Source organism: Poeciliopsis prolifica, unplaced genomic scaffold, assembly GCF_027474105.1.
Source record: "Poeciliopsis prolifica strain line A6 unplaced genomic scaffold, Auburn_PproV2 SCAFFOLD005, whole genome shotgun sequence".
Taxonomy (NCBI): domain Eukaryota; kingdom Metazoa; phylum Chordata; class Actinopteri; order Cyprinodontiformes; family Poeciliidae; genus Poeciliopsis; species Poeciliopsis prolifica.
In genome coordinates this window covers 8,589,835-8,612,997 of record NW_026562380.1, presented here as the reverse complement: position 1 = coordinate 8,612,997, position 23,163 = coordinate 8,589,835, and the positions used below count along the sequence as shown (strand labels likewise).

At 39.0% G+C, this 23,163-nt stretch overlaps 1 protein-coding gene across 1 annotated transcript in view; it reads right to left on the bottom strand.

Annotated features, from left to right (window-relative positions):
* Positions 1 to 512: 512 nt before the first annotated feature.
* ptpn20 (protein tyrosine phosphatase non-receptor type 20) overlaps positions 513 to 23,163 on the bottom strand; it is a 32,531-nt gene continuing 9,880 nt past the window's right edge. The window contains exons 14-48 of the mRNA XM_055029176.1: positions 22,486 to 22,624; positions 22,226 to 22,378; positions 21,951 to 22,136; positions 21,076 to 21,238; positions 20,679 to 20,934; positions 20,504 to 20,580; positions 20,334 to 20,411; positions 20,121 to 20,228; positions 19,217 to 19,333; positions 18,913 to 19,121; positions 18,159 to 18,260; positions 17,800 to 17,893; positions 17,277 to 17,362; positions 15,962 to 16,136; positions 15,363 to 15,574; positions 14,578 to 14,676; positions 13,959 to 14,485; positions 13,124 to 13,733; positions 12,348 to 12,518; positions 12,096 to 12,270; positions 11,792 to 12,002; positions 11,664 to 11,701; positions 11,363 to 11,449; positions 10,548 to 10,609; positions 9,126 to 9,287; positions 8,801 to 9,050; positions 8,201 to 8,307; positions 7,977 to 8,059; positions 6,779 to 6,912; positions 6,532 to 6,680; positions 6,309 to 6,399; positions 4,330 to 4,664; positions 4,037 to 4,252; positions 3,638 to 3,700; positions 513 to 3,541 (exon numbers count right to left, since the gene is read on the bottom strand). Coding sequence (XP_054885151.1) covers positions 3,431 to 3,541; positions 3,638 to 3,700; positions 4,037 to 4,252; positions 4,330 to 4,664; positions 6,309 to 6,399; positions 6,532 to 6,680; positions 6,779 to 6,912; positions 7,977 to 8,059; positions 8,201 to 8,307; positions 8,801 to 9,050; positions 9,126 to 9,287; positions 10,548 to 10,609; positions 11,363 to 11,449; positions 11,664 to 11,701; positions 11,792 to 12,002; positions 12,096 to 12,270; positions 12,348 to 12,518; positions 13,124 to 13,733; positions 13,959 to 14,485; positions 14,578 to 14,676; positions 15,363 to 15,574; positions 15,962 to 16,136; positions 17,277 to 17,362; positions 17,800 to 17,893; positions 18,159 to 18,260; positions 18,913 to 19,121; positions 19,217 to 19,333; positions 20,121 to 20,228; positions 20,334 to 20,411; positions 20,504 to 20,580; positions 20,679 to 20,934; positions 21,076 to 21,238; positions 21,951 to 22,136; positions 22,226 to 22,378; positions 22,486 to 22,624 — 5,836 coding nt within the window. The 3' untranslated portion in view covers positions 513 to 3,430. The remainder of the gene's footprint in view (positions 3,542 to 3,637; positions 3,701 to 4,036; positions 4,253 to 4,329; positions 4,665 to 6,308; positions 6,400 to 6,531; positions 6,681 to 6,778; positions 6,913 to 7,976; positions 8,060 to 8,200; positions 8,308 to 8,800; positions 9,051 to 9,125; positions 9,288 to 10,547; positions 10,610 to 11,362; positions 11,450 to 11,663; positions 11,702 to 11,791; positions 12,003 to 12,095; positions 12,271 to 12,347; positions 12,519 to 13,123; positions 13,734 to 13,958; positions 14,486 to 14,577; positions 14,677 to 15,362; positions 15,575 to 15,961; positions 16,137 to 17,276; positions 17,363 to 17,799; positions 17,894 to 18,158; positions 18,261 to 18,912; positions 19,122 to 19,216; positions 19,334 to 20,120; positions 20,229 to 20,333; positions 20,412 to 20,503; positions 20,581 to 20,678; positions 20,935 to 21,075; positions 21,239 to 21,950; positions 22,137 to 22,225; positions 22,379 to 22,485; positions 22,625 to 23,163) is intronic.

The following is a 23,163-nucleotide window of genomic DNA, read 5'->3' as shown; positions in this document are numbered from 1 at the left end:
GGGAATACCCCCTGAATATATTTAGCTGCTGTTGCTCTAGTAATAACTCATAGCAATAACGAGGCAGAATGAAGGAGAGTTAAAAACAGGGTGACTGGGGGGATTGTGTATTTGTGTAAAATAAGTGTTGGTACATATAGTGCACAAGGATCGCAGGACCAGACATAAAGAGGAGAGTTGAAGTTAGCAAGTAAATCAGCTCTATGGCTTCAACGACATCAGCTTTATGTGTTCAGAGTATGTAGTGTGTTTCCAGGGGTTTCCATGCTGTCACAAAAGGCCCCTGTGAGACTAGCTTATTTACCTTGCAGTAAAACCCAAGAGGGAGTGTACCCTGCAGTAAATGTGGAGAAAGGGGTGTAGTGGAATTAGATTTAAGGCTGCCCCCGACTCTCTGTTCTCTGTGTGCCGTTGGGGATAATCCTCTCTGTTACTCTTGTTCCGTTGTTTAACTTGAGTTATATTGTACAGGGAGTCAAACGAGGGAAAAGGTGGTATAATACAGACAAACATGTTTCAGAATAGCTTTTAATTAAAGAGAGAGGTATTACATTGTTCTCAGTTATTGGTTACATAGTGGCTGGTAGTGTAACAAGATTTTTAGTTTAGCATAAATAAGCAGTTGCGCAATTAATTATCACATTTCACAATGCCTTAGCATAAGCACTTGCTAGACTGTACAAGATGCACTTTCCCATATGAATGCAAAATGTGTTTCTGCTTATTCTATCCAAGATGTGAGGCAGAAAGCATACCACCAGGATCTCACAGAGAACTTGCACATAACTTAGATGTACAGTGAATTGGGAAAGTCTTCATACCCCTTGAGCTTTTTTACAAAATGTGAAAAACTTCCAAAATTTCTTAGTATCACATTTTGTGAAAATATCTTAATTAGACCAGAACAAAGCAGCAAATGACTATTACGTAGAAATAAAACTATATGTGACAAATTTGATGACAAATAAAAATCAGAAAAGTGTGGCTTACATTACTCTGAAACCCACAAATAAAATCCAGTGCAACCAATTGCATTGAGAAGTCACCTAATGAGTTCACCTCTTTGTATGCTGATCTCAGTGTTTTCTGTGAACAATTCTAAGGTTTTGTCAGAGAACATTAGCCAACTAACAGCATCATGAAGACCAAGAAACACAGCAGACAAGTCTGGGATAAACTTGTGGAGAAATTTAAAGCAAAGTCAGGTTTTAAAATATCACAAATTACAAATATATTGTGAAGCACTATTTAATCCGTCATTAAAAGATGGAAAACATATAACACAACTGCAAATCTACCAAAACATGGCTGCCTACCTAAACTGACAGGCCTGGAAAGGAGAATGTTAGTCAAAGAAGCAGCCAAGACTAGCATGGGAACTCTGGAAGAGCTGGAGAGATTCATATTCAAGTTGGGGGGACCGTCTTGAAAGAACATCTATTTGTTGTGCACTCCACAAATCTGGCCTTTGTGGTACAAAGAGATGAGGATGAAAGAAGAGAGCTATTGTTGAATGAACGGCACGATAAGTCCCATTTCAAGTTTACCCTCCAAGATGCGTCAAGATGTTTGGAAGAGAGGCGCTCGGATAAAACCTACATTGAACTTTGTAACCTTTATGAAAAGAATGATGTAAAAGCCACATAGACTAAAGTCTGGACTAAAGGTTCTCCTTTAGACAGCTACTCTACAATTATATTAGAATGGTTCAGATCATAATCAAGTTTTAAAATGATGGTAATATAAAATATTAACTCAACTGGGCTGCTTAACAATGCATACCACGCTTTTAAACGTTTTCAATTAAAAATAAACCATGCATCATTTCTTTCCCTTCACAAACATGCACTACTTGTGTTGCTCAATCACATGAAATTCCAATGCAATACAATGACATTTGTGGTTCAAAATGTGAAAGAGATCAAGGGGTGTGAATACTTTTGCGATGCAGTGCATGTGCATCAGAAAGGTTGATTGCTCTGTATGGCCACACATATGGCTAAAGTAAAGTGATCCACGTGACTTTCCAGCATGCTCCAAACACTTTGGAAGATGTTTTCAAGGTAAGAAAAATGACATTCTTAACGCGCCTTCGTTTTGGAAGGAGTTGCATTTTTTACATTCCATATTTTGATCATTTTCAAGTAATTCAGTCAAACTGCAGGCTAGCACATCTGTACTTCTTGAGTCTACATGCAATAAAGAGCTGGTGTGTGTTGGTTAGCAGCTAAATGAACAAAGCTCATAAGCAATGACAACTGGGGTTGAAGTCCAACCCAGCAGCCATGAATCGTCTTTGATCTCTGACTCGGAGGTGTAAGTTGTGTTGCTCCGTACAACATCTAAAGTGGCAAAATGTAAAGTTTGTAAACCTCATAATATTTTTTGCATTTTGGCTGAGTTTGTATTAAAATAGCTGTTGAATACAGATAAAGGATGTCATCACTTAACAAGTCTGGCTAATCATTTAAATTACAGTGACATTTATACTTTACAAAAAAAAAATAATAATCTGGATATCTTGTTTGTAACTTCCAAATTTTAGTAAAAATTTTCTGAAAATTTTCTGAATTCACAGAAAGATTTGTTACGAATAATCATTCTTTATCTGTATCAGAATATGCAAGTGGTGGTAATGCGATTCATCATGACAGTTTTCTGTGTAAAACAAAAACACAGAAGCTAAGAATAGGCGACCTGTGAACATCTCACTGCTTTTAAGTTAAACTACGAACCAAAATATGAGATGTAATCCTCCTCCTGTATGAATTGACAAAATGTTCATCTCAGACCCAGAACAGGCTGAAAACTTTACATTCACTCTAACCACCACCAGGTGCTATGTTAAGTTTCTCGCGTTTTGCCCCTGGTCAATTACAACAAGTGGTGCAAGTTTATCGTAAAGCAAGTGGGGTGTGTCTCTCCAAGGCACTTGATTCTTTTCATCTCCTCCTTCACAATGAAGTGAAACATAATTGATTTATTTTTTCAGCTTACACACCCTTTTCCGGGGATACAAATGCACTTAAATAAAATCATGTCGCGTCATACTTTTAACAAATGCGTAAAAGAAACGTGTGAAGGTCTAAAACCTGGACGATGGTACTGGTAGGTAGAAGATTTGAAGTTTACCAGAAGTTGAAATTTCATGCTGTCTGAATTCAAACAAAAAGGAGAACTAACTTAAAACAGAAGGCAACTGATAAACTGATATCATTAAAGCACCGTGAAGACATATGCAGAAAAAAACAACTAATAAATTGAAAAGGAAAGTTTTCATTATAACAAAACTGACACATAAGATTTTACAGTTAACTAAAGGGAACAACCGCCAACGGAAGAAGAACCACTTGTAAAGTATTTTGCTGTGATTGATCTCCCACAGCCTTTTCTTTACAGGTATATGTTGCTGAGCTTGACGGGGAAACATTCAAACAATCTTGTGGTCTCTGGGACTTTCTGGTTGCCACTGGTTTCCTTGAAGTTGTAAAATTCCCTGTAAAACCTCCAACCAGACTTTGTAGCAGAAAAGATACTGTTCCTGGAAAAAAACAGGAGGGGAGCAAAGGCCATGTCAAGCTTTTATCTGCATAATAAACTTTAAACTTTTATCCTTTATGCCTCCTTTTTCACCAACCTTGGTTTGAATCATCCCATGCCGCTGTAGCCTCATCTCTTTTACAATATCGCTTACATTAATCTAAAAAGAGTAACAAACTGTCATGAACATGTCTATAAGAATCTAAACACTAAATAAATGTTAAATATTAGATGAAAAATATTTGATTCATGTTCCTCTTCTAAAATGCTCTATAAACAATCTGAAGGAGAAGTCTACTAGACTGCAAAACCCAATCAAGTACCAGTCAGCGGTGTGTGACCGATTTCTGTGTTTTGTAAAGTTTTGACCATCCGTATCAGACTTTGGATGACTCAAATTTAAGAATAATCATATAAGAAGCTATAAGCCAATATGTTTTCAGGGATTTTCTATCTGGACATTCCTAATTATTAGTAAGAACTGGCTTTCACTTACAGGCAGGTCATTCTCAATGAGATGGAGGATAATGTCAGTGCAGATGAGAACTCCTGTGCGTCCGATGCCAGCGCTGCAGTGAACGGTGATCGGCCCCCCATGGTGCACCGCTCTCATGTAGCGGATGAATCGAACCAGCTGCTCAGAGCTCTGTGGAACGCCGTGGTCCGGCCAGTGTGTGAACTTCAGGTGGTGAACAAAGTGCGTCTCACCAGTCTGAAATGACACAAAGCTCAGTCTCCTTACACTGAAATTCAGCACTGAACTCAATCAGTACTGGGCTCCTCTCTCACCTCCATTTCCACCATGCGGATGACCTTTATGTGGAAGTATTCCAGGAACTGTTGATTCTCAAGGTGCAGCTGGTACCTGCCAGTGGTCAAAAGTGTGTTCTGCTTCTCTGGCCAATACTTGTGACATTTGATCCGTCCTCGTTCTACTTCCTGCGTCATCATGGCGATGATGTCAGATTTGTTTTCCCAGACCATTTGCCAAAAGGCCTGAACTGTGGAGGGCAGAGGGCCCTGGCAGGAGATGTAGAAGAACTCATCTGCTCCGACCTGTATGCGAATGTAGCTGGCATTGATGTACTCCTGGTTCTCTCCGATGGCTACTCGTGTTTTATCATCTGCAGAAGTAGAGACAATACAGCTGTTGATTGTTCAATTACAAGCAGGAATTAAACTAGAACTGTGAGTATTTATGAAAAGAGTCATTCATTTTGAGCCACCTTCCATACCAAACTCTATCTTGGCAAACATTGCTGCTGAACTATGTAGATAAAACAATCTGAATTTTACAGTAGCATTTTAGACTCAGGACATTGGGAATTTGAGATCTAGTTCACACAGAACAAGGCAGATGAAAGAAAACTCTTTCAAATGTTCTTCACAAGCTTAAAGTTACTCACAGTCTAAAATTTGCTTTCACCTTAAAAATCTTTTGAGAAAGTTAGCTTTTTGCTTTTAGCATGATTATGTGTTCACATGCACCTGTCTCTGTAAGTAGCCTCTAATCAACTTCCTAAAAACGTGTACAAGTTTTCACAGAAAGTAAAAAAACAAACTAACAAAACAAAGACAACAATAAGACATGGACATGTCTGGAAGGTGATGATCCGGTGATTCAGCTTTTGTTTTGTCCGTGTGATTTACTGTTTTTCAACTCATTGCTCTAACCCAAAGCAACGCCTATTAGTGCGTGGTAGTAAATCGTTTTTGTCAGAGTTTTTTTTCATGGTTTAAACTCCTGTATGAGAATTATTGGCAAAGTTAAATAAAACAAGCAACTACAAAAGGGCTCCATGCTCTGCTAACATAGCTGCACAGCTTTGCATCAGTGGCTTTGGACCCATAATTAATATAAGAAATGCTACATCCATCAACATTGCTCTACTATCTCAACACTGGGTATCCAAATGCTGTGATATAAGCTGTTAATGATGGGACTGTTCATGGACACATGAAGGTTGGGAATGTTAACTCAGACAGGCCTGCACATCCTGCTTGTGTGGTCATGACAAAAGTGAAATATACACAAACTGGAAATTTGTCTCTTTTGAAAAAATACCTCCAAGCCGGGAACTAAAGCAGTAAATTTCTATTTTCTTAACCAGTTAACAGGCATATGGCAAGTTGTGCAAGTTTTAATTCCACTGGGAGTCACTTCTCCTTTTATCACATTCATTCATCTCAGTGTTGACCCTTCTCACCCCCACACACAGCCAGAGTGTGAGAAGAAAAACCTTCTGGACAGGTCTCAAGCACATCCATGTGTTTGGCAGCTAGGCTTCCCTAGATAACCATCTGAGGCTACATTTTTGGATATTAACATTCAATAACATAAGAGAAATGATCTCCTTTAATCATTTTGCTGCCTATACTTACAATAAAACATTAAATTATTGTGTTTTTTCTAAATCAATTTCCTTCTTAATTTATTAAAGACATAAATCTGGATATTTACAGGAATGGTCTCCATTACATGTCCATCAGGCTAAGAGAAAAGTCCACTGTAGTATTATTACTTAATCTATTACTACAGCAGCCTAATGTTTCTATTCTATTCTCCACCCTGAATGAATGTTGTGAAATCATGAGACCCACTAAAAAATATATCTCTAAAGTTTTGTTGACACATAATAGATTTGCCCAATAGAGCATGTCCACCTTGTCTGTTACAAGGCTTCTAAAACCACTCAGCAAATATTATATACATTTGTGAACAATAATAACATTAACAATGTCATCTAAAGCAAAGGAAGTGGTCTTACAGGGTAAGATGTCTCTGTAGCGATTCTTGTCTCTGTTCTCAGGAGCTTTTCCAACCAAGCAGTTGTCCGACGGTTTCAAATGCTCCAGAGCCTAAAGTTAACAAAATACAAAGAATGAAAAGAACAAATAATACACCTGAATATAAACAAAAGTCCAAAAATGTTCATGAGCTAGTTTGCAGCATACTGCCAAGCTTTTAAATGTTTTTATCTAAAAGCACACCAGAAACTCTTTGACCAGTTCCTGCTGGTCCAGTTGATGCTGCAGGATCTTTATGAGAGCTTTGACTCTGGAGCCTGAGTACTGGCTGGTCTTGGCAGGAGTAATCAGTGCTAGACTGGCCAGTTCCTCCTGTGACACCAAAGGCGGACCTGAGGAGCAGAGCAAGGATTTTCTTTTAAAACTCATGAAAGATAATGTGCACAACTAATTAATAACTGTAGGAAAGAATGAAAGATAGCTTAGGCACCTGTTTGTGGCGAGGAAGCCTCCTGACAAGCCGCATCAAATACGTCATCATCTTCGTCGCTGCTCCAACCATCTGATTGGGTTTTTCGAATATCCTTGCAAGACTGGTCCAACAGTTTGGTCACAATTTGTCTCCTAGAAGAGCAGGTGGGGAAGAAATTAAGCCACAAACTTATTTTCCAACACAGTGGACTAAAATAAGCCAAGTAAAAGCTTCTTTACAGAACCACTGTTCACATGCTATGTTTTTAACGTAAAAGTGTTTTCAGAAATTTAAAAATATAAATATTAAAAAACATATAAAAAGAGTAGTTATTTAATGAAACTCAAGTCATTTAATGAATAATTAAAAGGAAAGAATAATCATACTAAAAAGATATATTTGAATGTTTCATATAGCAGGAACATTTAGTGTCTTCCTTTGCCAAAAGTTTTCCCTTTTTCTACAATAGAATACAAGACTATTTCCAAAAACATTCATACTTCTTGAACTTTCTTGAAGTTTCCATATGAGTCTTCGCTGCTTGTTACATTAATACTCTTTACTGGCCTGTCGTCAGTTTAGACTATGTCTTGATAAATGTGCGTTTTGGATAACAGGTTGATTACATGTGAGATGTTCAAACACCAGCTCTGCTTTAAACTTCCCTGCAACCTGACTGGTCTGCTGAGTTCCTCGATCTTTATAGTGTTATTTGCTCACTGAGGTTCACTAACAAACCTCTGAGAACTTCACAGAACATATTAGACTGAGCTTTAATAAGACACAGCTTGAATTAGATACTAAAAATTTTGCAGTTTTATTATTTGTACAGGCCGGCAGCTGAATTGAATCTCAATTAGGGTAAATAAAGTAAATCTGGTTGAGTACAAATTCAAACACTTTTTAGATTCTTATTTGTAAGAAATTTTAAAACCATGTTTAATGTTTTCAACAAAACAATTATTTTTTCTTTCATAAAAGTCAGCATACTGTGTTTTTCCTGAAAAAGGTCGGCCCAATGAACCTACTGAAAACTATTCTGGTTTGGTCTCGGTCAGGTTAATGGCCAGCATTATTTGTTGCTCTCTGCTGTCCCCGTGTGGTCAGAAGTGGAACTCCAGTAAACAGAACAAGAACAGGAAGCTTAAGAAGGTGGAGAGAGAAGGACAACAGAGGTGACATACAAGGACCCAGGACAAGTTGGAGCTGTCGATACCTGTCAGACGCTCCATGCAACATTTCAGTGACACTGAGGGATGGGCAGCAAGCTTGATGAGAGGGGGTGTTGTTACAACTCTCCTGTCCCACAGACAAGCAGCGAGAGGAAGCAACAGACAGGAGGAGGAAGATGTTAGTGCATGTTAGTAAAGAGGAATGGAACATTAACTAAGTTAAATTATGAATTTAGGATTAGGGCGTTTGTGTTGATATCAGTATTACCTCCTGAACTGAAGTCTCATCCCTCATAACAGTAACTCTGTGAGGCGGAGGAGGTGGTGATGTGAGGATAACTTCAGTTTCATTAACCACAGGCTCTAAAGAGGCATCTGAAAATATATAGTTTCAGCTGTCAATATTATTCTGGGTAACACTTCATCAAGGTTCAACAGCACCCTTCACAATTATTGGAAAGCTTCATTCCCTTGTTTTTCCTGTGAAGCAGTCTGAATTAGCTTGAATGTGAATCGTGTTGTGTAAATAAACCTGCCTTGCCTAAAAGTTTTAATAAATTAATCTTTTGTGCTTTCAAAAGTTAGAAAAGTTTAAACTTTTAGCACATTTAGTCAGCTGGGGAATAACCTACAATATTTCATAAAGTGGGATCACATAGAAAGAAAGATTTTTAAGTGTTCCTTAAAAATCCATTAAAAGAAATAAAGCCATTAAAAGTGGCGCAGTGATATTAATGAAAATATTTCTTACTGAATATATGTAATTCAGTGAAAGACTAATTCAAGGCTTCCACATATTTACAGTAAACATTTAAGAATCGTATTTAGTCAAATTGATAAAACTAAAGAGAGATGCTGGACTTCATACCAAAAAGGTGCTCAGCTTGCCTATCCTGCAGGCTTTCAGGAGCTGAGCAGACATCAGAGTTGGACATATGAGCCGGCTGCTCTGCTAAAATAGCCTCAGTGTGAACAGACATGTTTGGCGGAGTTGGTGACTCAGAGTAGGTCAGGGGCAGGATGTCCCTGCAGATAGTCAGCTGCACTGTCCCCTCAGCTTTCCGCAGAATATCCACCACTTTAATGTGGCTCAGGCCGGACACAATCACACCATTCACCTGGCCGTAGAAAAGCGATAATCAGAAAACACATAGGAGGAAACTAAACGGCGGTTCTGCGTGATGGTTTGTCACCTCTAAAAGAATGTCCCCAACTTTCAGCCGGCCGTCTTGCTCAGCTACTCCACCTGAGCAGATTTCTCTAACTCGGAGCATGCTGCCATTAGCTCCACCGACCAATGCGAAGCCGAGGCCTCCACCTTCGGGTTTCTTGAACTCCACTTGCATGATGCAACTCTGAAGAGCAAAACTGATTAAATAAATACTTTTCAACGTGCATTATAAGTTTACAAAACTTCATACATCAAGGCATGTGCTAACACAAATTTTCAAGATGAAAATACTTTGCAATAAAGAGACCCTAACAAAATGAATCTTTTAAAAGTGTCTGCAAACTGTCTATGATTACATTGACCGCAAGATTGAATTTTCTGTGTCCATCTTTTAAAATCATGTCATACTTTCTTGTGTAAAACCTTATTATTGTTTATGCACATTATTCAATTGATTGAATATAAGTTTTTCCACTTAGAATTTAAAGGCCTTTCCAGATCATTTGTTGTTCACAATAACTTATAAGGCCCTGACATGAAATGGAGGGTTTAAGGTCCACCCACCATGATGACACCCATGTCATACAGTGTCATAAACCTGTGAACTGTAATTCAGGACTATGGAACAAGGGTGATAGTGTTCAAATGATAAAAGCAAAGACACAATAAGCCAGAGTCATATGCAGATTTTGTCTTCAAACATTGATTGTTTTTAAAGCAGTAAATCCATTTGCAAATCCATATTACAACTTATACATAGCCCATAACATGATCTCATTATGATGTGTAAGTGATCCATAACTAGGGGGTGGCTCATGGTAACATGACTATTGTAGAGCTATGATGTGAGAGAGGCTATGTCTGGATATTGTTAAATGGAAATATGTTATGTGCTAAATTATCAACCCGATCAATTCATATTAAAAATATAGACATGCTAATTTCAGTTAAGATATTCAAGTGCAAATCTCTTTTAATTGTGTCCTTATGTCTGAAGGAAGATGTTGTTGAAAGACATTCAATCTCTGAGCAACTTAGATGACTTGTGGTCAGAAAATTAAAGCGGGTTTCTTTCAAAGGGTTAGTTACAAAGGAAGGGAGACACTGTACAGTCCTGAACCTCACTGGTGAGCAAATGTAATACTGAATAAATGCAATCTGCTATTTTACTTCACTTTAGAGTTTCCACAGTTACATAAAAATAACATTTTCTATTGATCTTAATGACATGTTGGACTGGAAAGTAGCCTGATCTTAAACAAATGGGATAAACCCTCTCCAGAAAATCCTCTTTCAGACTGACAAATTTCTGTGACACAGAAAACCATAAATAGTTTGTTACAGATTCTTCAAAAGATGAGCTAAAAATATTCAAGGGGCAGAAAGAGGTGCACCAGAAACAACTAATAACTAGAGAAAAACAAGCAATACTCTAGAAACTTACATCCTGTCCTTGGGTGAGAGAGCGACATCTCAACCTCTCTGCAGTCCTACGCACAGCTTCAGCTGAAAGGCAAAAGTAATGGGTGAAGTAATACAAAATTAACCAAATCAGAAAGCATTCTGAAGGTATAATAAGACTTCCAAAAAGATGATCTAAAAAGACTGGAAGTCTGGTTGGTCCCTTGCATTAGGCCTCCTGCTCTCGTTTATGAAGCCCTTGGAAACAAACAACACACCAACCTCCCACCTCTTCGGCCATTTTCAAAAAGAAGTGTTGATGGATGTGTCCTCTCTGCGACAAATCAACAAGGCTGATCTTTTCAAATTGACCCTCTGCACTGTCGTTGACCGTTCTATGTTCTGTCACCGGGCAACTGAGCTATCTGTCCAGTAGACCACTGCTTGCATGGGTCCTAGTGTGTGTGTGTGTGTGTGTGTGTGTGTGTGTGTGTGTGTGTGTAGCTGTGTGTGATGCCATTGGCTTTGCAGTCCAATACTCCACTGGAGGGCTTGCTAATTATTAATTCCACTGTGTGAGCCCAGGATCTGTCTGTCAGCATTCAGAGCTCACACACACACACACACATCCCCCCCATTCCCCCCCACACACACACACACCCACACACCCACACACACACACACACACACGCAAAGTGGCAGGGAGAGGTATCTGTTAGCACCGAGCTCAACTTCTTACTGATGGTGGAACAATAAGCTGAAACCTGACAGGAAATCATAAAATGAACAGAAAATGCTAATGGAGGGTCAGAGGAGATAAAGAGATAATTAAATGGGGGAAAGGAAAGAATAACTTACTATCTTCGACTGCAAACTCTCTCTCAGATGAGACAGTTTCCTCAAAACGAGCAAAGAACTTCTTGTCCTTTTTCCAGTCAAACAAACCTATTAATGAAAAGAACCATCTGAATATTCAAAAGCAATTGAGTTTGCAAACACAACAGTTCTGCTTTAAGGAACACTTGTCTAGTAATGATTGAACTCAAATAGTCACCTCTCAGCTCAACACAAACATATCTGGTTTCTAAGCAATTCTTCAGTGCAGATCATGCATTACATACAAACTATCCTGCCATTAACTTTAAGCTATTCAACTCACCGTTCCACTTAGCTTTGGGAGTAACTGGTTGGTCTTCCCTGTGACACAGAAAACCAAAAAGCCAAAGATTAATTTCAAAATGTAAACACGGACGGTATCTTTGTTTTTAGTCTAAGACAAACACATACCGAATAATTTTGAGTTTGACCTTACGAGGGGCGATCTCGCAGGCTTTGACTGCATCCTCTAATGTCATTCCCAGGGTACACCTGCCACAGATGTACAGGATCTTGTCATTGGGCTTGACGCTGCCCTCCTCACTGGCTGGGGAGCCTGGCACCACCTCCAAGCAGTAGATGCCCTGCCATTTGCTGCCAATGCCACCTGTCAGCTTTATTCCTGGGAAAGACACAAGCACACATAGATTCAAATACCACTGACTGATTAAACTGGTGTGTCTAAGAAACTAACATTTATTGTATGGGCTCCCACCCAGCTGTCCTGAAGGGGTCTTGTGGAGAACGATGTCAGGCAAGCTGTCGCAGGGAGGCGGAGCCACCAGATTGCTGACCGCTCTGCCAAGGGTCATATTCAGCCTTCTAGGTGATGACCTGAGTATAGTCATGGCAACATCATCTGCCACACAGGTAACATCGTGTCCATTTACCTGAAAGAAAAGTCATGGCACACATTTCAATCCTAGAAAGAGTCTTTAAATGTGCAGACGTGAGCGTCGGAGCGTACTGTGATGAGCCTGTCCCCGGCCCTGAGTCGTCCATCTGCCTTGGCGGGGTTGTCCAGTATTTCCTGTATGTAGTAGCAATCATCAATCTTGCTACGAGTGATGGTGAACCCAAAGCTTCCGTTCCTGGACTTGGTCAAGACCACTGTGAGCTCAAACTCTTTAATCATTCCCTAAAATGTAGAAACAATGGCAATAAGCATCTTGTTCAGAAACATCAATTTTTACAACTGTGTATTACACCAATACATTATTTGTACACTGTCTTGTCACTTTTTGGTAAGTTAATCAATTTTCAAAAATCAGGTGATTAAATTGTAGCATCTCAATGTATTTAGGCTTCTGGTCCTGATCAAAATAGTTTCCTAACGTGGGAATCAGAAAACTGAGAAAAAGGAACGCTTCAGCTCCTTTCCCACATCGGAACCTATCATGGACTCGCAAGCAATCTAGCATGGCCACCTATGACAGCAGATGATCATTTTGTCTTGTGACAGTAAGTTGTTTTTCCACCATTACTACAACTGGAACTCATACATGAGCTTGATTGACAGTGCTAATATCCTCCTGCTGGTTCTGATTGGTTGTTACGGACTGGCAGTATTTATTTTTGCACAGAAATATTGGACAACAAGGAGAAGAAAGAGCAGATTGATTTTATCACACTTTATCTGTCTCATGTTAAGCTTTTAAATAACACAATGTAATCAAATGTGTTAGAGATTTTACTTTTAACACTGAAACTTTGAGAACTGAATAGCAGTGAACTATTTCTTGCCTTCCTCCTACTCTCTTCCTCCTCCTCATCCAGTTCTTCATCAAAATCATCCTTGTATACCCTTCCCTTCCTCTCTGGTTCTTCTCTTAGCTGGGGCTGGATCTGGGTAGAACAAGTCAGCACTGTGGAAGGCAGTGTTGGAGTGGGCGCTGCAGTGCAGGGAGGCACTGAGGAGATAATCTGGGCCGTGATTGGCGTTATGGGCGGAGGCTGTGGGGGAGGCACCGCAGGCCGAATGTTCTTGGATGTCGCTTTAAAGTGGCTGGGAAGAAGGCCCTGTTGTATCGGGTGATGCTTTGTTTTTGGGGGTTGCGTTGTGAGTGGCTGAGCTGGGTAGACGAGGGGGCAAGTAGTCGGTGTGTCGGATGAGAAGTTAAGTGGCGCGATGTTGGGAGTGGTGGGGACAAGAGGGGAAAAGTTTGGAGTCTGAAAGCTGTTCTGAGTTTGAGTGTCGGGGGTTTCGATGGTCGTTGGTGTAGTGTGGGAGGGAATGCTGTGGGTAGGCTCTAAGGTGGAGCTGATGGTCAAGTACTCTTCGTCGGCCATGATGGTCAGTCCATTTCCCATAAGGCAGTACGTCACACTTCCATCTGCCTGCTCTCTGACCCCACTGCAAATTCACAAGCACAAGTGTAAGTTAATTTTAAAAAATCTCTGTTTTTTTGCTATTAATAAACATAATATAAAAAGAGGGCATGATATATGGGGGCATGAGGGCCCCCCATATCCCACTATTCTGAGATATGAAATGGCACACTTTTTAATTTAGTACTGAAAGCAATATGGGAACAATATAAAAACATTAATTGTAAGCCTGTATAAATTGTAAGGATACCTTGTATAAACAGGTTTAGAGGCCGTTTTTGCATAAACATCCATAAGCATCAAAGCTGAGCTGAGTGTCGCTGAAGCTTCCTCTTCTTCTTCTTCTTCTTCCGTTTTCCTCCTCTCAGCTTCTCCTTCCTCCTGTTCTTCGTGTTTCCCAGCAGCTGATTGTGATTCTGGTGGAATCAGTGGTGAGGCAGGCGGAGGTGAAGAAGGTGAGGTGGGTGATAGTGGTGAGACTGGTGATGGAGGAGATGTGGGTGATGTTGGAGAAGGAGGTGTTCGAGGAGGGGATGGAGGAGGAGGGAAGTCCTGCTCCATATCATTCTCCAGGCTCATTTCACTTTCTGAAGGTGGTAAAGTTGTGGGAGGATCTGGGATTTTCTCTGTGCTGTTGGTCAGACCCTCTTCCTCGTTGAGGACCAGCAGCTGCTCATGTATGTTGACATCACTTGGAGATTTAAGGAGCTGGCTGTAGTCCTCTCCGAGCCGGATGTCAAGAGATCTGGATCGAATACCTCGTATGGGGGCAGGACTCTATAGAGTTGGACAAATAGTTAGACCATTGCTTTATATTACTTTATGCGTTGCAATTTTTTTTAGGTATGATATTTGAACTTTTATACTACCAATGTGTTGTCATCTACTTCATAAAATACTCCAGGAGGGGGCCGACAGATCACCAGGTGGACTTCAGATGGGGCTCCTCGCAGCAGGAACAAAACTTTCTGGAATAAAGAAGAAAGGAATGATGGCCCAAAAAAAACCTTAAGGGAGAACTGAATCAGTCAGGCACAAAACCCAATTAATTATGTAAATATGAAAAAATGTAATCTCACCCATTTGTTTTGTATATCCTTAGCCCAAGTTTACTGGGATTTTAAGTGAACAACAGTGTGGTGTGCATTTGTGTTCATCACCTCATTAAAATTCAAAACAACCAATTCTCTTCAGAAAAGAGATTATTTAAAATCAGAGTCTATACTAGAGAGTGCAAGCCCAGTTATAAAATGGTCCAGTCAAAGTCCACACCTAAATTTAACAAAGTATCTGTGACAAAACTTCGAAACTGATCTTACCTTTCACACTTCTGGGATTAATTTCTTAAAATCAAAATGAATGCTTTGGAGTGTGGGGTAATATGCATTATTTTGTAAAATATTAAGGTTATCCAAAAATGTAAGAACATACATACTGCGACACAACTAACTTGGTTATCATTGTTAATAGATTGACAAATAGGTGAATCTGTGATGAGGGTGTACAGAGAAACAGGGCCATTGATCTCACTAATAACATATTATTGAAGCCAGAGAAAACACTGCTGTTATGCACCAAGTTCATTGATGTATTACAATTATAATCCGTTATAATCCATATTTTCGTGACAGTATTTTAAAAGTGGAAACTCAACCTGGTAGGAGAGATCTTTCACATGTTCTCCGTTGACAGACAAAATGATGTCCCCCTCTCGCAGCTGGCCGCTTTCTTGAGCTGGCTGACCTGGGAACAGCCGCTTGATGCGAACCACGCTGCCACGGTCTGCTCCCGAGCGCAGCTGTGAGATGTAGAAGCTGAAGCCAAGACCAGACAGACTCTTTTTCAGGACCACTTCATGGATATTTTCTGTGAAAGAGAGAAGACATAACAAAGAAATGTTGTGTAATTGTAATTTGAAACAGTCTATCTGTACATTTTTAAGTGTGTATTTTGCATGTTTTCTTTTAATATTCCAATTAGAAAAACTGAGGGTTTATTCAGACAGTGAGCTGTTCCTTTACCCAGACTCAGACAAGAAATGGGCAGCTTCAAGGTTTCAGTGTATGCAATCTCAAGGGACTGAGGCAGCATCAGTTCTGGATGCCTCTGACAACTAGCACAATGTAGCTGTCAGATGAGTCACAGTCACCCCGGGGCCCTGGGCCCTGTGTGTGCATGTGTATGTGTATACGTTTTTTTTGTTTTTTTTTCTATCTGAGATGGTGCATTTGCCCTTTTCTCGTTTTTCCTCACCATCCATCACAAAGCTGTAGTCCTTGGCTCGACCACTCAAAGTTGTTTCCATAGAGACCTCTGTCCTGGGGGTCGACTGAGTGTATGACGGACTGTGTATCAAGGGGAAGCAGGAGGAGTCAGCTCTGTGCTCCAAGACAGCAGTAGGCTCCCTTTCCAGCAGTAGGTTCACCACCTTCAAGGAACAGATTGACAACTGTAAACCTCTTCACATCTTTAAAATTCACCAGAAAAGAATCAATCTAAGCACAAACAGTGGGGAATTATTATTAGTACAATCTTTAAAACAAAAGTCTGACACTAAAGTTGTTTGATCCTTGTGAAACAGATGATAGAAACACTTTTTGCAATGGCTAACTGTTGGCTAATGGCTAATGGAGAAAACTGTGGCAATTTCAATATTTATTAATACTAATAAATATACAAAAAGAAAGCTTAAAAAAATAATATTTAGCCAACATGTTCCTTCGGCTGAAAGTAATATCAATGTTTAGGAAAATCTGAGTAGGGAGCTAAAGATTATGTTGGCATGAATCCTTCCAACCTCAGAAGCTGTGTCAAAACACCAGTGGAAACATGCAAAAAACTAATCAGCAATTACAGACTGAAATACTGTTATGCCATTAGAAATATTTGCAGTGACAATTGGGAAAGAGTTTCTAACATCACTCTTTTTGGGTTTGTTTGTATTTTTTTAATCTTTTTTTTAAATTGTAATTGTTTGGCATTTGTCTTATTTTCCTATCTGACATAAATTTCTCAGTGGAATGGAAATACATCTGAATAGATCAGCATGAATAGTTTTGGAACTATAAAAGAAATGAAAAAAAGCTGCTGTATGTCATTCTGTTGTCGAAGTTTAATGGGAGGCAAATTAAAAACTGGTCTCCTCTTCTTACTGTTCAAAAAATGTTCAACCATCTTCAGCCAAATATTTGAAGAGTCACTTTGGAGAGTTAAAAACTCTGAAGCCTGTGTTGTGGTTTAAAAGAATAAGCATCCAATGCTTTGCAGTCTTAAGAAAGATTAATTATTCATTTAAGCCTCAAACTTCTGACTTTCAGAGAATATTCTGGATTTGAACATGTCAGCGTCCATTCAAAGGTAATAAATAGTCTTCCTTTTAGGGGAAGTTGTTGTTTTCTATTGTTAGCTGTTCTAAACATGCAATGTGGCATTTGTCTCCAATGTAAATTATAAATTTCTATCCCAGGAAGGCTTGAATAAATATTTCACGGGCTATTCTTGTAGCTTTTTATGTTCTTAACCAAAAAGAGTTTGAATAATCACAAGAAGAATTTTTGTTTATGAATACCTCCCCAGTCCTTTTTAGACACTCGACAGCCTGTTGGTGAGTCACTCCTCTCAGGTTGGTCCCATCAACCTCCAGCAGTCTGTCTCCTGCCGTGTGCACAAAAACAAATATCCTTACAATTAGCAGTCAATATATAGATGGTTTGCATCCGTGTCAACAAACACAGATTGTTTCTTGTCCAATTTTAATCTCATGGATGTGCAAAATACATTGTACACACAGAATCATGGGGAAATGTGTGCTTGTCGAATCAATATTTATATCTAAGGAAATGCACATAGAAGTAGGAACCATTGGGGTAGTTAGTCTCTAATTTTGTATAAATCACAAAACCATTCCAGTAATTTAATTTCTATTCTAAACATTTAAGCAAATTTTTAAAAACAAGCAATCAAAACTGACATGAAAGATTAATAATTCACAACTCAGAGCTGAAATAAATGTGAATTTTGAACGTGATCTATTTAAATCTTTTGTTTCACAATTTCATTTCACTGTTTAACATTAAAGATGAAAGGAATACCAATCTGAATTCGTCCATCTTGCTCAGCAGCTCCTCCTGGCACCAAACTCTTAATATAAATGCCTCCAAATTGCACATTTGTGTTTATTCCACCCTTATTGGAGCAGAGAAAAAAGATGTAATTATTCAATGTCATAGGCCTGAACTGAGCCTAACCATCCAAACTCAATAAGCATTAGAATTTCTGCACTGTTTACCTTGCTACATTTATGCTATTCCCCTTAAGTCTTTCCAGTCATTTTTCTAGTTTGAAGAACATTTCTTTTACTTCTTACTCCCCAAATGTTTTTAAAATCTTCTCCAAATTAGTTAAGACAATAAAATCAAAACAGATTCCAAACAGAAAAGAGGTAACTCACAGTGACACTTATTCCAAGGCTCCCACTGCTTTTCTTTATATCCATATTAAAACGATCTCCGGTTTTAAGGCTTAAGATGGACGGAGACCTTGGAGACGCATCCTAGAAGGGAAGCAGAAAAGAAAAACTGTTTCTAAGAAAAACAAGACTGCCCACTTTTTGTCTGCAAGGTAAAAGCAGGAAAAAAAGACAGGCCCAAAACTTTATGATAAAATAAGAAGTTTTAAAATTGACTTTGAACCTCTCAATTTTACAATTTTCAATTAACATACATACTGTTTTCTTATTTTCTTTTATCTGTTTTGAAATGACATTTGTTATGAAGCTGAGCTTCATTCATTTCAGTTTATTTCTATTTAGTCCAGTTAGTTTCAGTTTGGCTCAGTTCAATTTAATCCATCAAATTCAAATTACTACAAAGGCCATTTTCAGATAGTTTACAAACAGTAGAATTTGATACAATCCACTCATATTGCACAAGAGAGTATGAATAAAGTCTGGAGAGGTTAACAATAATTAGCAAACAATTATCTGTTTAAGGAAGGCCATTTAAAGCGCATTGCATCATGGACTTTATTGAAATCCTTTCTCCCAGCATGTTTACTCAAGTATTGTTTCTGAAACCAGAGGATGACGTGGAGCTTCATCCAATTATTAGGAGCACCTAATCAGTTTAGCACTGGAAACTGTCTGACCTGTTAACCATCTTCCATGGAAGCAAAGTCAATTGCCCCTGCGAAACAATGCCTCCTACCTGAGCATCTTGTATTCGGACAACAGGAATGTGGAGCTTCCTGTTATGCTTCGGAGTGGCCATGCTGGACAAGATGATGGCCTCCTCCAGCTCCTCCACAGGGGGGCGAAACTCTGTGCCACTCAGGGTGGTCTGTGATCCAAAACTCCTCTCTAATGACAAACCCAGAGTGCTCTGACTCAAGGAGCCCTGTCTGTCCTTTAGTGAGTCTGCAAGGAACGCAGCCAAGAGAGATTACAAACCTTAACCCTGAAGTGGCTGAACTATAGGGATTACAGAGAAGACCCAGCAGAGTAACTCTTACGTTTAGGCTGTGAAACGATGAGCTCTACTTCGTCAGGACTGTTCTGAAGGATGGCAGCAGCGTCGCTGAATGTGACTCCTTCTAAACTGGTCTTGTTAAGAGAAATGAGACGTCCACCTAGAAAAGGAGCATATTCCAAATAGATACTGGTGAAAAGTTGAGATGTTTATCACACTGCATCTTCAATTTTTTTGTGAAGTCTTTCACACAGTGCTGTGATATATAATTTGTTCCCTTTCAGATTTGTTTTGTTTTTGCCTTTTCTGTCACACTTAAAAGGTTATAATGTATTTTTAAAAAGTAGCTAAAAGAAAAATTCAGTTTTCCAGTTATGGCTTCAAGTAAAAACAAACCAATCTAGCTCTAGCTCTTCATAAACTGGATGGCTTCACACAATCGAAGGAGCTAAAAATTCTGTTCTAAATTTTGAAGAAATATGCCAATCATGATTGGGTTATGCATCAGGATAAACCAACAAGTTCACCTCTGGGTGACTCAAAAATGTCTTGATGGAGCCTAGTCCAAGCCTGGGCCTAAATTCCATCGAGATGCTCTGGGATGACATCAAGAAACTGTTAGTGCTGAAAATCTACTGGGTATTTATAAACTAAATAAATTCTGCAAACAGTATTAAGCCAAACATTCTCTAATGTAATATACAAGATTTTTAATCAGTTATCCAAATATTTGCTGACAGTTGTTTCTGCCAGGAGGCCTTTCTTTCTCTGGCTTCTTAGATTTATTCAGCTTATCTTTGTCTCACATTGAAATCAGCTAAAGGATCTACAACAATTAAGCATGACAGAAAAAACCCCTGAGAAATCAGTATCAGCGGCAAATATTTTTTCAGGGTTTGTTTATTTCAGCAGTAAATCAAATGTTTCCAAGTCTCATTCCTCTGTACCAGGTTTGATTCGTCCATCTTTGTCTGCAGGGCCGTCAGGCACAATGGAAGCAATGAATATCCCCAGGTCAAGTTTTCCTGTGTTGTCCTCTCCTACTATCACAAAGCCTGAAAGAAACATGGCAAGAAGAAGGCAACCTGCTTAGGGATAAACTGCAAAGACCACAACCTTTTCATCGTTTAAATATTCAAGTGTGTTTAAGAAATCCTCACCAAAACCCAGTTTGGGATCTTTCTTCAGTATCACACAAACTATCTCTCTCTCAGGTGGTGTCCGTGTTGGAGTATCAACTAATAGAAAAAAAATGTGACTTGACAAACATTTGTACTTTGGTTGTTAAATATGTGCAACTGTATGCGAAGTAAAGGTTTATTATTGTCACCTCTTAGAGAAGAAGAGGCATCAGAGTCCTGTTTTTGTAGTGAGACACTGGACAGCCGTCTGGGAATCCTTGGAGAGCTACGACATGTATGAGTATATCTATTTATTTCACAACAATGCCAGTGACCAAAGAGACTGTTCTTGTCATCATCATTATCATCATCATCAGAAATTACCTCCAAGACTGTCGCTCTTTCCCATCCCTGAGGTCTCCCGTTCCAGGCAATTCCTTGTTCAGATCTCTGCCCATCTCTCTCCTCATTTCTCTCTGCTGGCGCAGTCGAGCTTCCAGCTTGGCAGTAAGATCGTCACAGGACTTGGAGAGGGAGTCGGCCTGGCCAGATGTCAAACCTACATGGTTCAGCATGCCCTCTGAGCAAGATATCCGCTTCAGGCTCATGTTACGAGCCCTGTAGGCAGATATGTTCTCATCTGGAGAACAAGAGACATATTATTTTTATTTTTGTCTTTGTTGTCACATTCCTGTTCAGTTTTTGTGTGTGTGTGTGTGTGTATGTATTAACATTGGAAAGTATGGTAATATATTTGGCGAAATAACTAAAGCCGTCTCACCAGGTATCATTGTGTGGTTGAGCTGTCGAGATGTCATCTCGCTGTGAAATTTGTGCTGTGCTGAGCAGAGGTTCAGGAGGTACTGTGCAATTTTAGAGGTTTCTGTTACAAAGATGTGCTTTTTACCGCTGGGTCCACCACACTCTATGATCAGCTTACGACGCTGAAACACAAACACAAGTCAGGGTCATGACTATAAACTGTAGATATAGATTTTTTGTAACACTATAAATGAAAATTGAAATATGACAAAATCATGAAATCATCGCAAAAATTCTCATACACTTCAAACATTACTTGAGACACCAACAGATATTTTATGAACAAACACAAAGTGTAACTCATAACTGCAAATTAAAAACATGAGAAAAGTGGCATGCAAATGTATTCAGCCCCGTTTAGTTTGACTCCCCTGAAGAAATTAGTGGGAAAACTAATAGCAACAAATCTGGTCCTTTCTGGAGGAATAGGAAGAATAAAAATATGGTTGAAAATTGCTATATGCAGTCACTCTTCATTCAAAGTCAAATCTAAAAAACACTTTATTGATCCCAAAGGGAAATTTAATTTTTTTTGAAACTCATATTAATTCAAATTCTACAGAGTTACTGTAGCTAGTGAGATTTCTTGTAGCGATTCATATTACAGCAAAATACAACTGGTGAAACATTGGCAGTGATTAAAGTCACCATATATTACCACAAATACATATTTGTTGCATAAAATGTGCAACAAAGTCCCATTTTCAATTCCCCACATGCAAGCATGTTGAAAAAGGCATAATTTTGTTGTAAAATCGAAAAATGCTTCCTTTGCAACATTTTCTAGAAACAGTTTGAAACAAAACCTAAGTGGAATGTCACTTATTATTTTACCCCAGTGGATATAGAGTCTGTTTCCCTCCACAGAAAGCGCCTGGTGACAGTTCGCAGGTGGTTCTTTGTCTCATAGACAATGATTCCTTTGGCGCACACTCCCAGAACTAATTCTCCTATCAATGGTCTTTTCTCTCTTCCTACGCGGTGGAACATAACTCCATACTCCGGCAACTGTTGGACAATCTGAGGGGGGATTATTATAAAAAAAGTTCACACAATCACCTTTCAAATTAGCATGTCATAAGAGAAAGGTAAGGGAAGGACACATTTACCTTTAGGTACTCTGTTTCTGCCTCTTCAGGCAGCAAATGGGCATGACTTGCATGTAGTCTCGGCAACTCCTCTCTGATGATGGGCACAGCGAGCTTCTCCAGCATTCTCTTGGATACATAATGCTCAGGTTGATAATAGTCTTTACCATACAACTAGACAGACACAAAAACACACACTATTGGTCACACGCTGCCTCATAAAGTAGGTATTTGAAATATTTTACTATTGTGTTTGGACGTCTATTGTGTTTCTTCTGTACCTCTGCCATATAATCACCAAACTCAGCCTGCAGAGCGAGAGCAGCCAGGAACAAGCCTGTCTCCTCGTTACAGTAAAGCCTGTCCTCCAGGATATCTTTACGCAGCTGTAAATAATACTGGTGCCGAGTCAGTCTGTGCCTGGACAGTGAAGGAGCAATTATTATTCAGGTACTATTTAGTGTCATTAATTAACAAATTAAAGCAATTATTGATGTCACATCGCAGATATATATATCTATATATATATATTGATGAATAAATGAAATAAAGGATAAGAAACTATGAATTTAGAGACCTGAGTTTAAACTTTCAATCAATGTTCTATTAAATGATGTCAAAAAACTGCACATTTTACATATTTCATGTGCACAGGTAAGTCAAGATCTACTTGACTTACCTGAATTGTAGGCGGATTTTTTTTTCTTTTTTGCAGATACAAATATCTGTTTTGGTCTGAAAACTGAGTTTTGTTCAATTTTGCCTGTCATCTGCATATTGTCTCTAATTGCATCAAATTCTGTTCTCTCTTGTTTGAAATTGTCACAACGCTTCCGTTTTTAAGATTGGTCTCTTTCTGTGTCCTGCTTGGGTTTTGAGAGTGTTCCTTCTCATTTCTTCCAGCTGATATTTTTTAACTGACATTTAATGTCGTTGAAGCTACACTACTCAAAATCAAA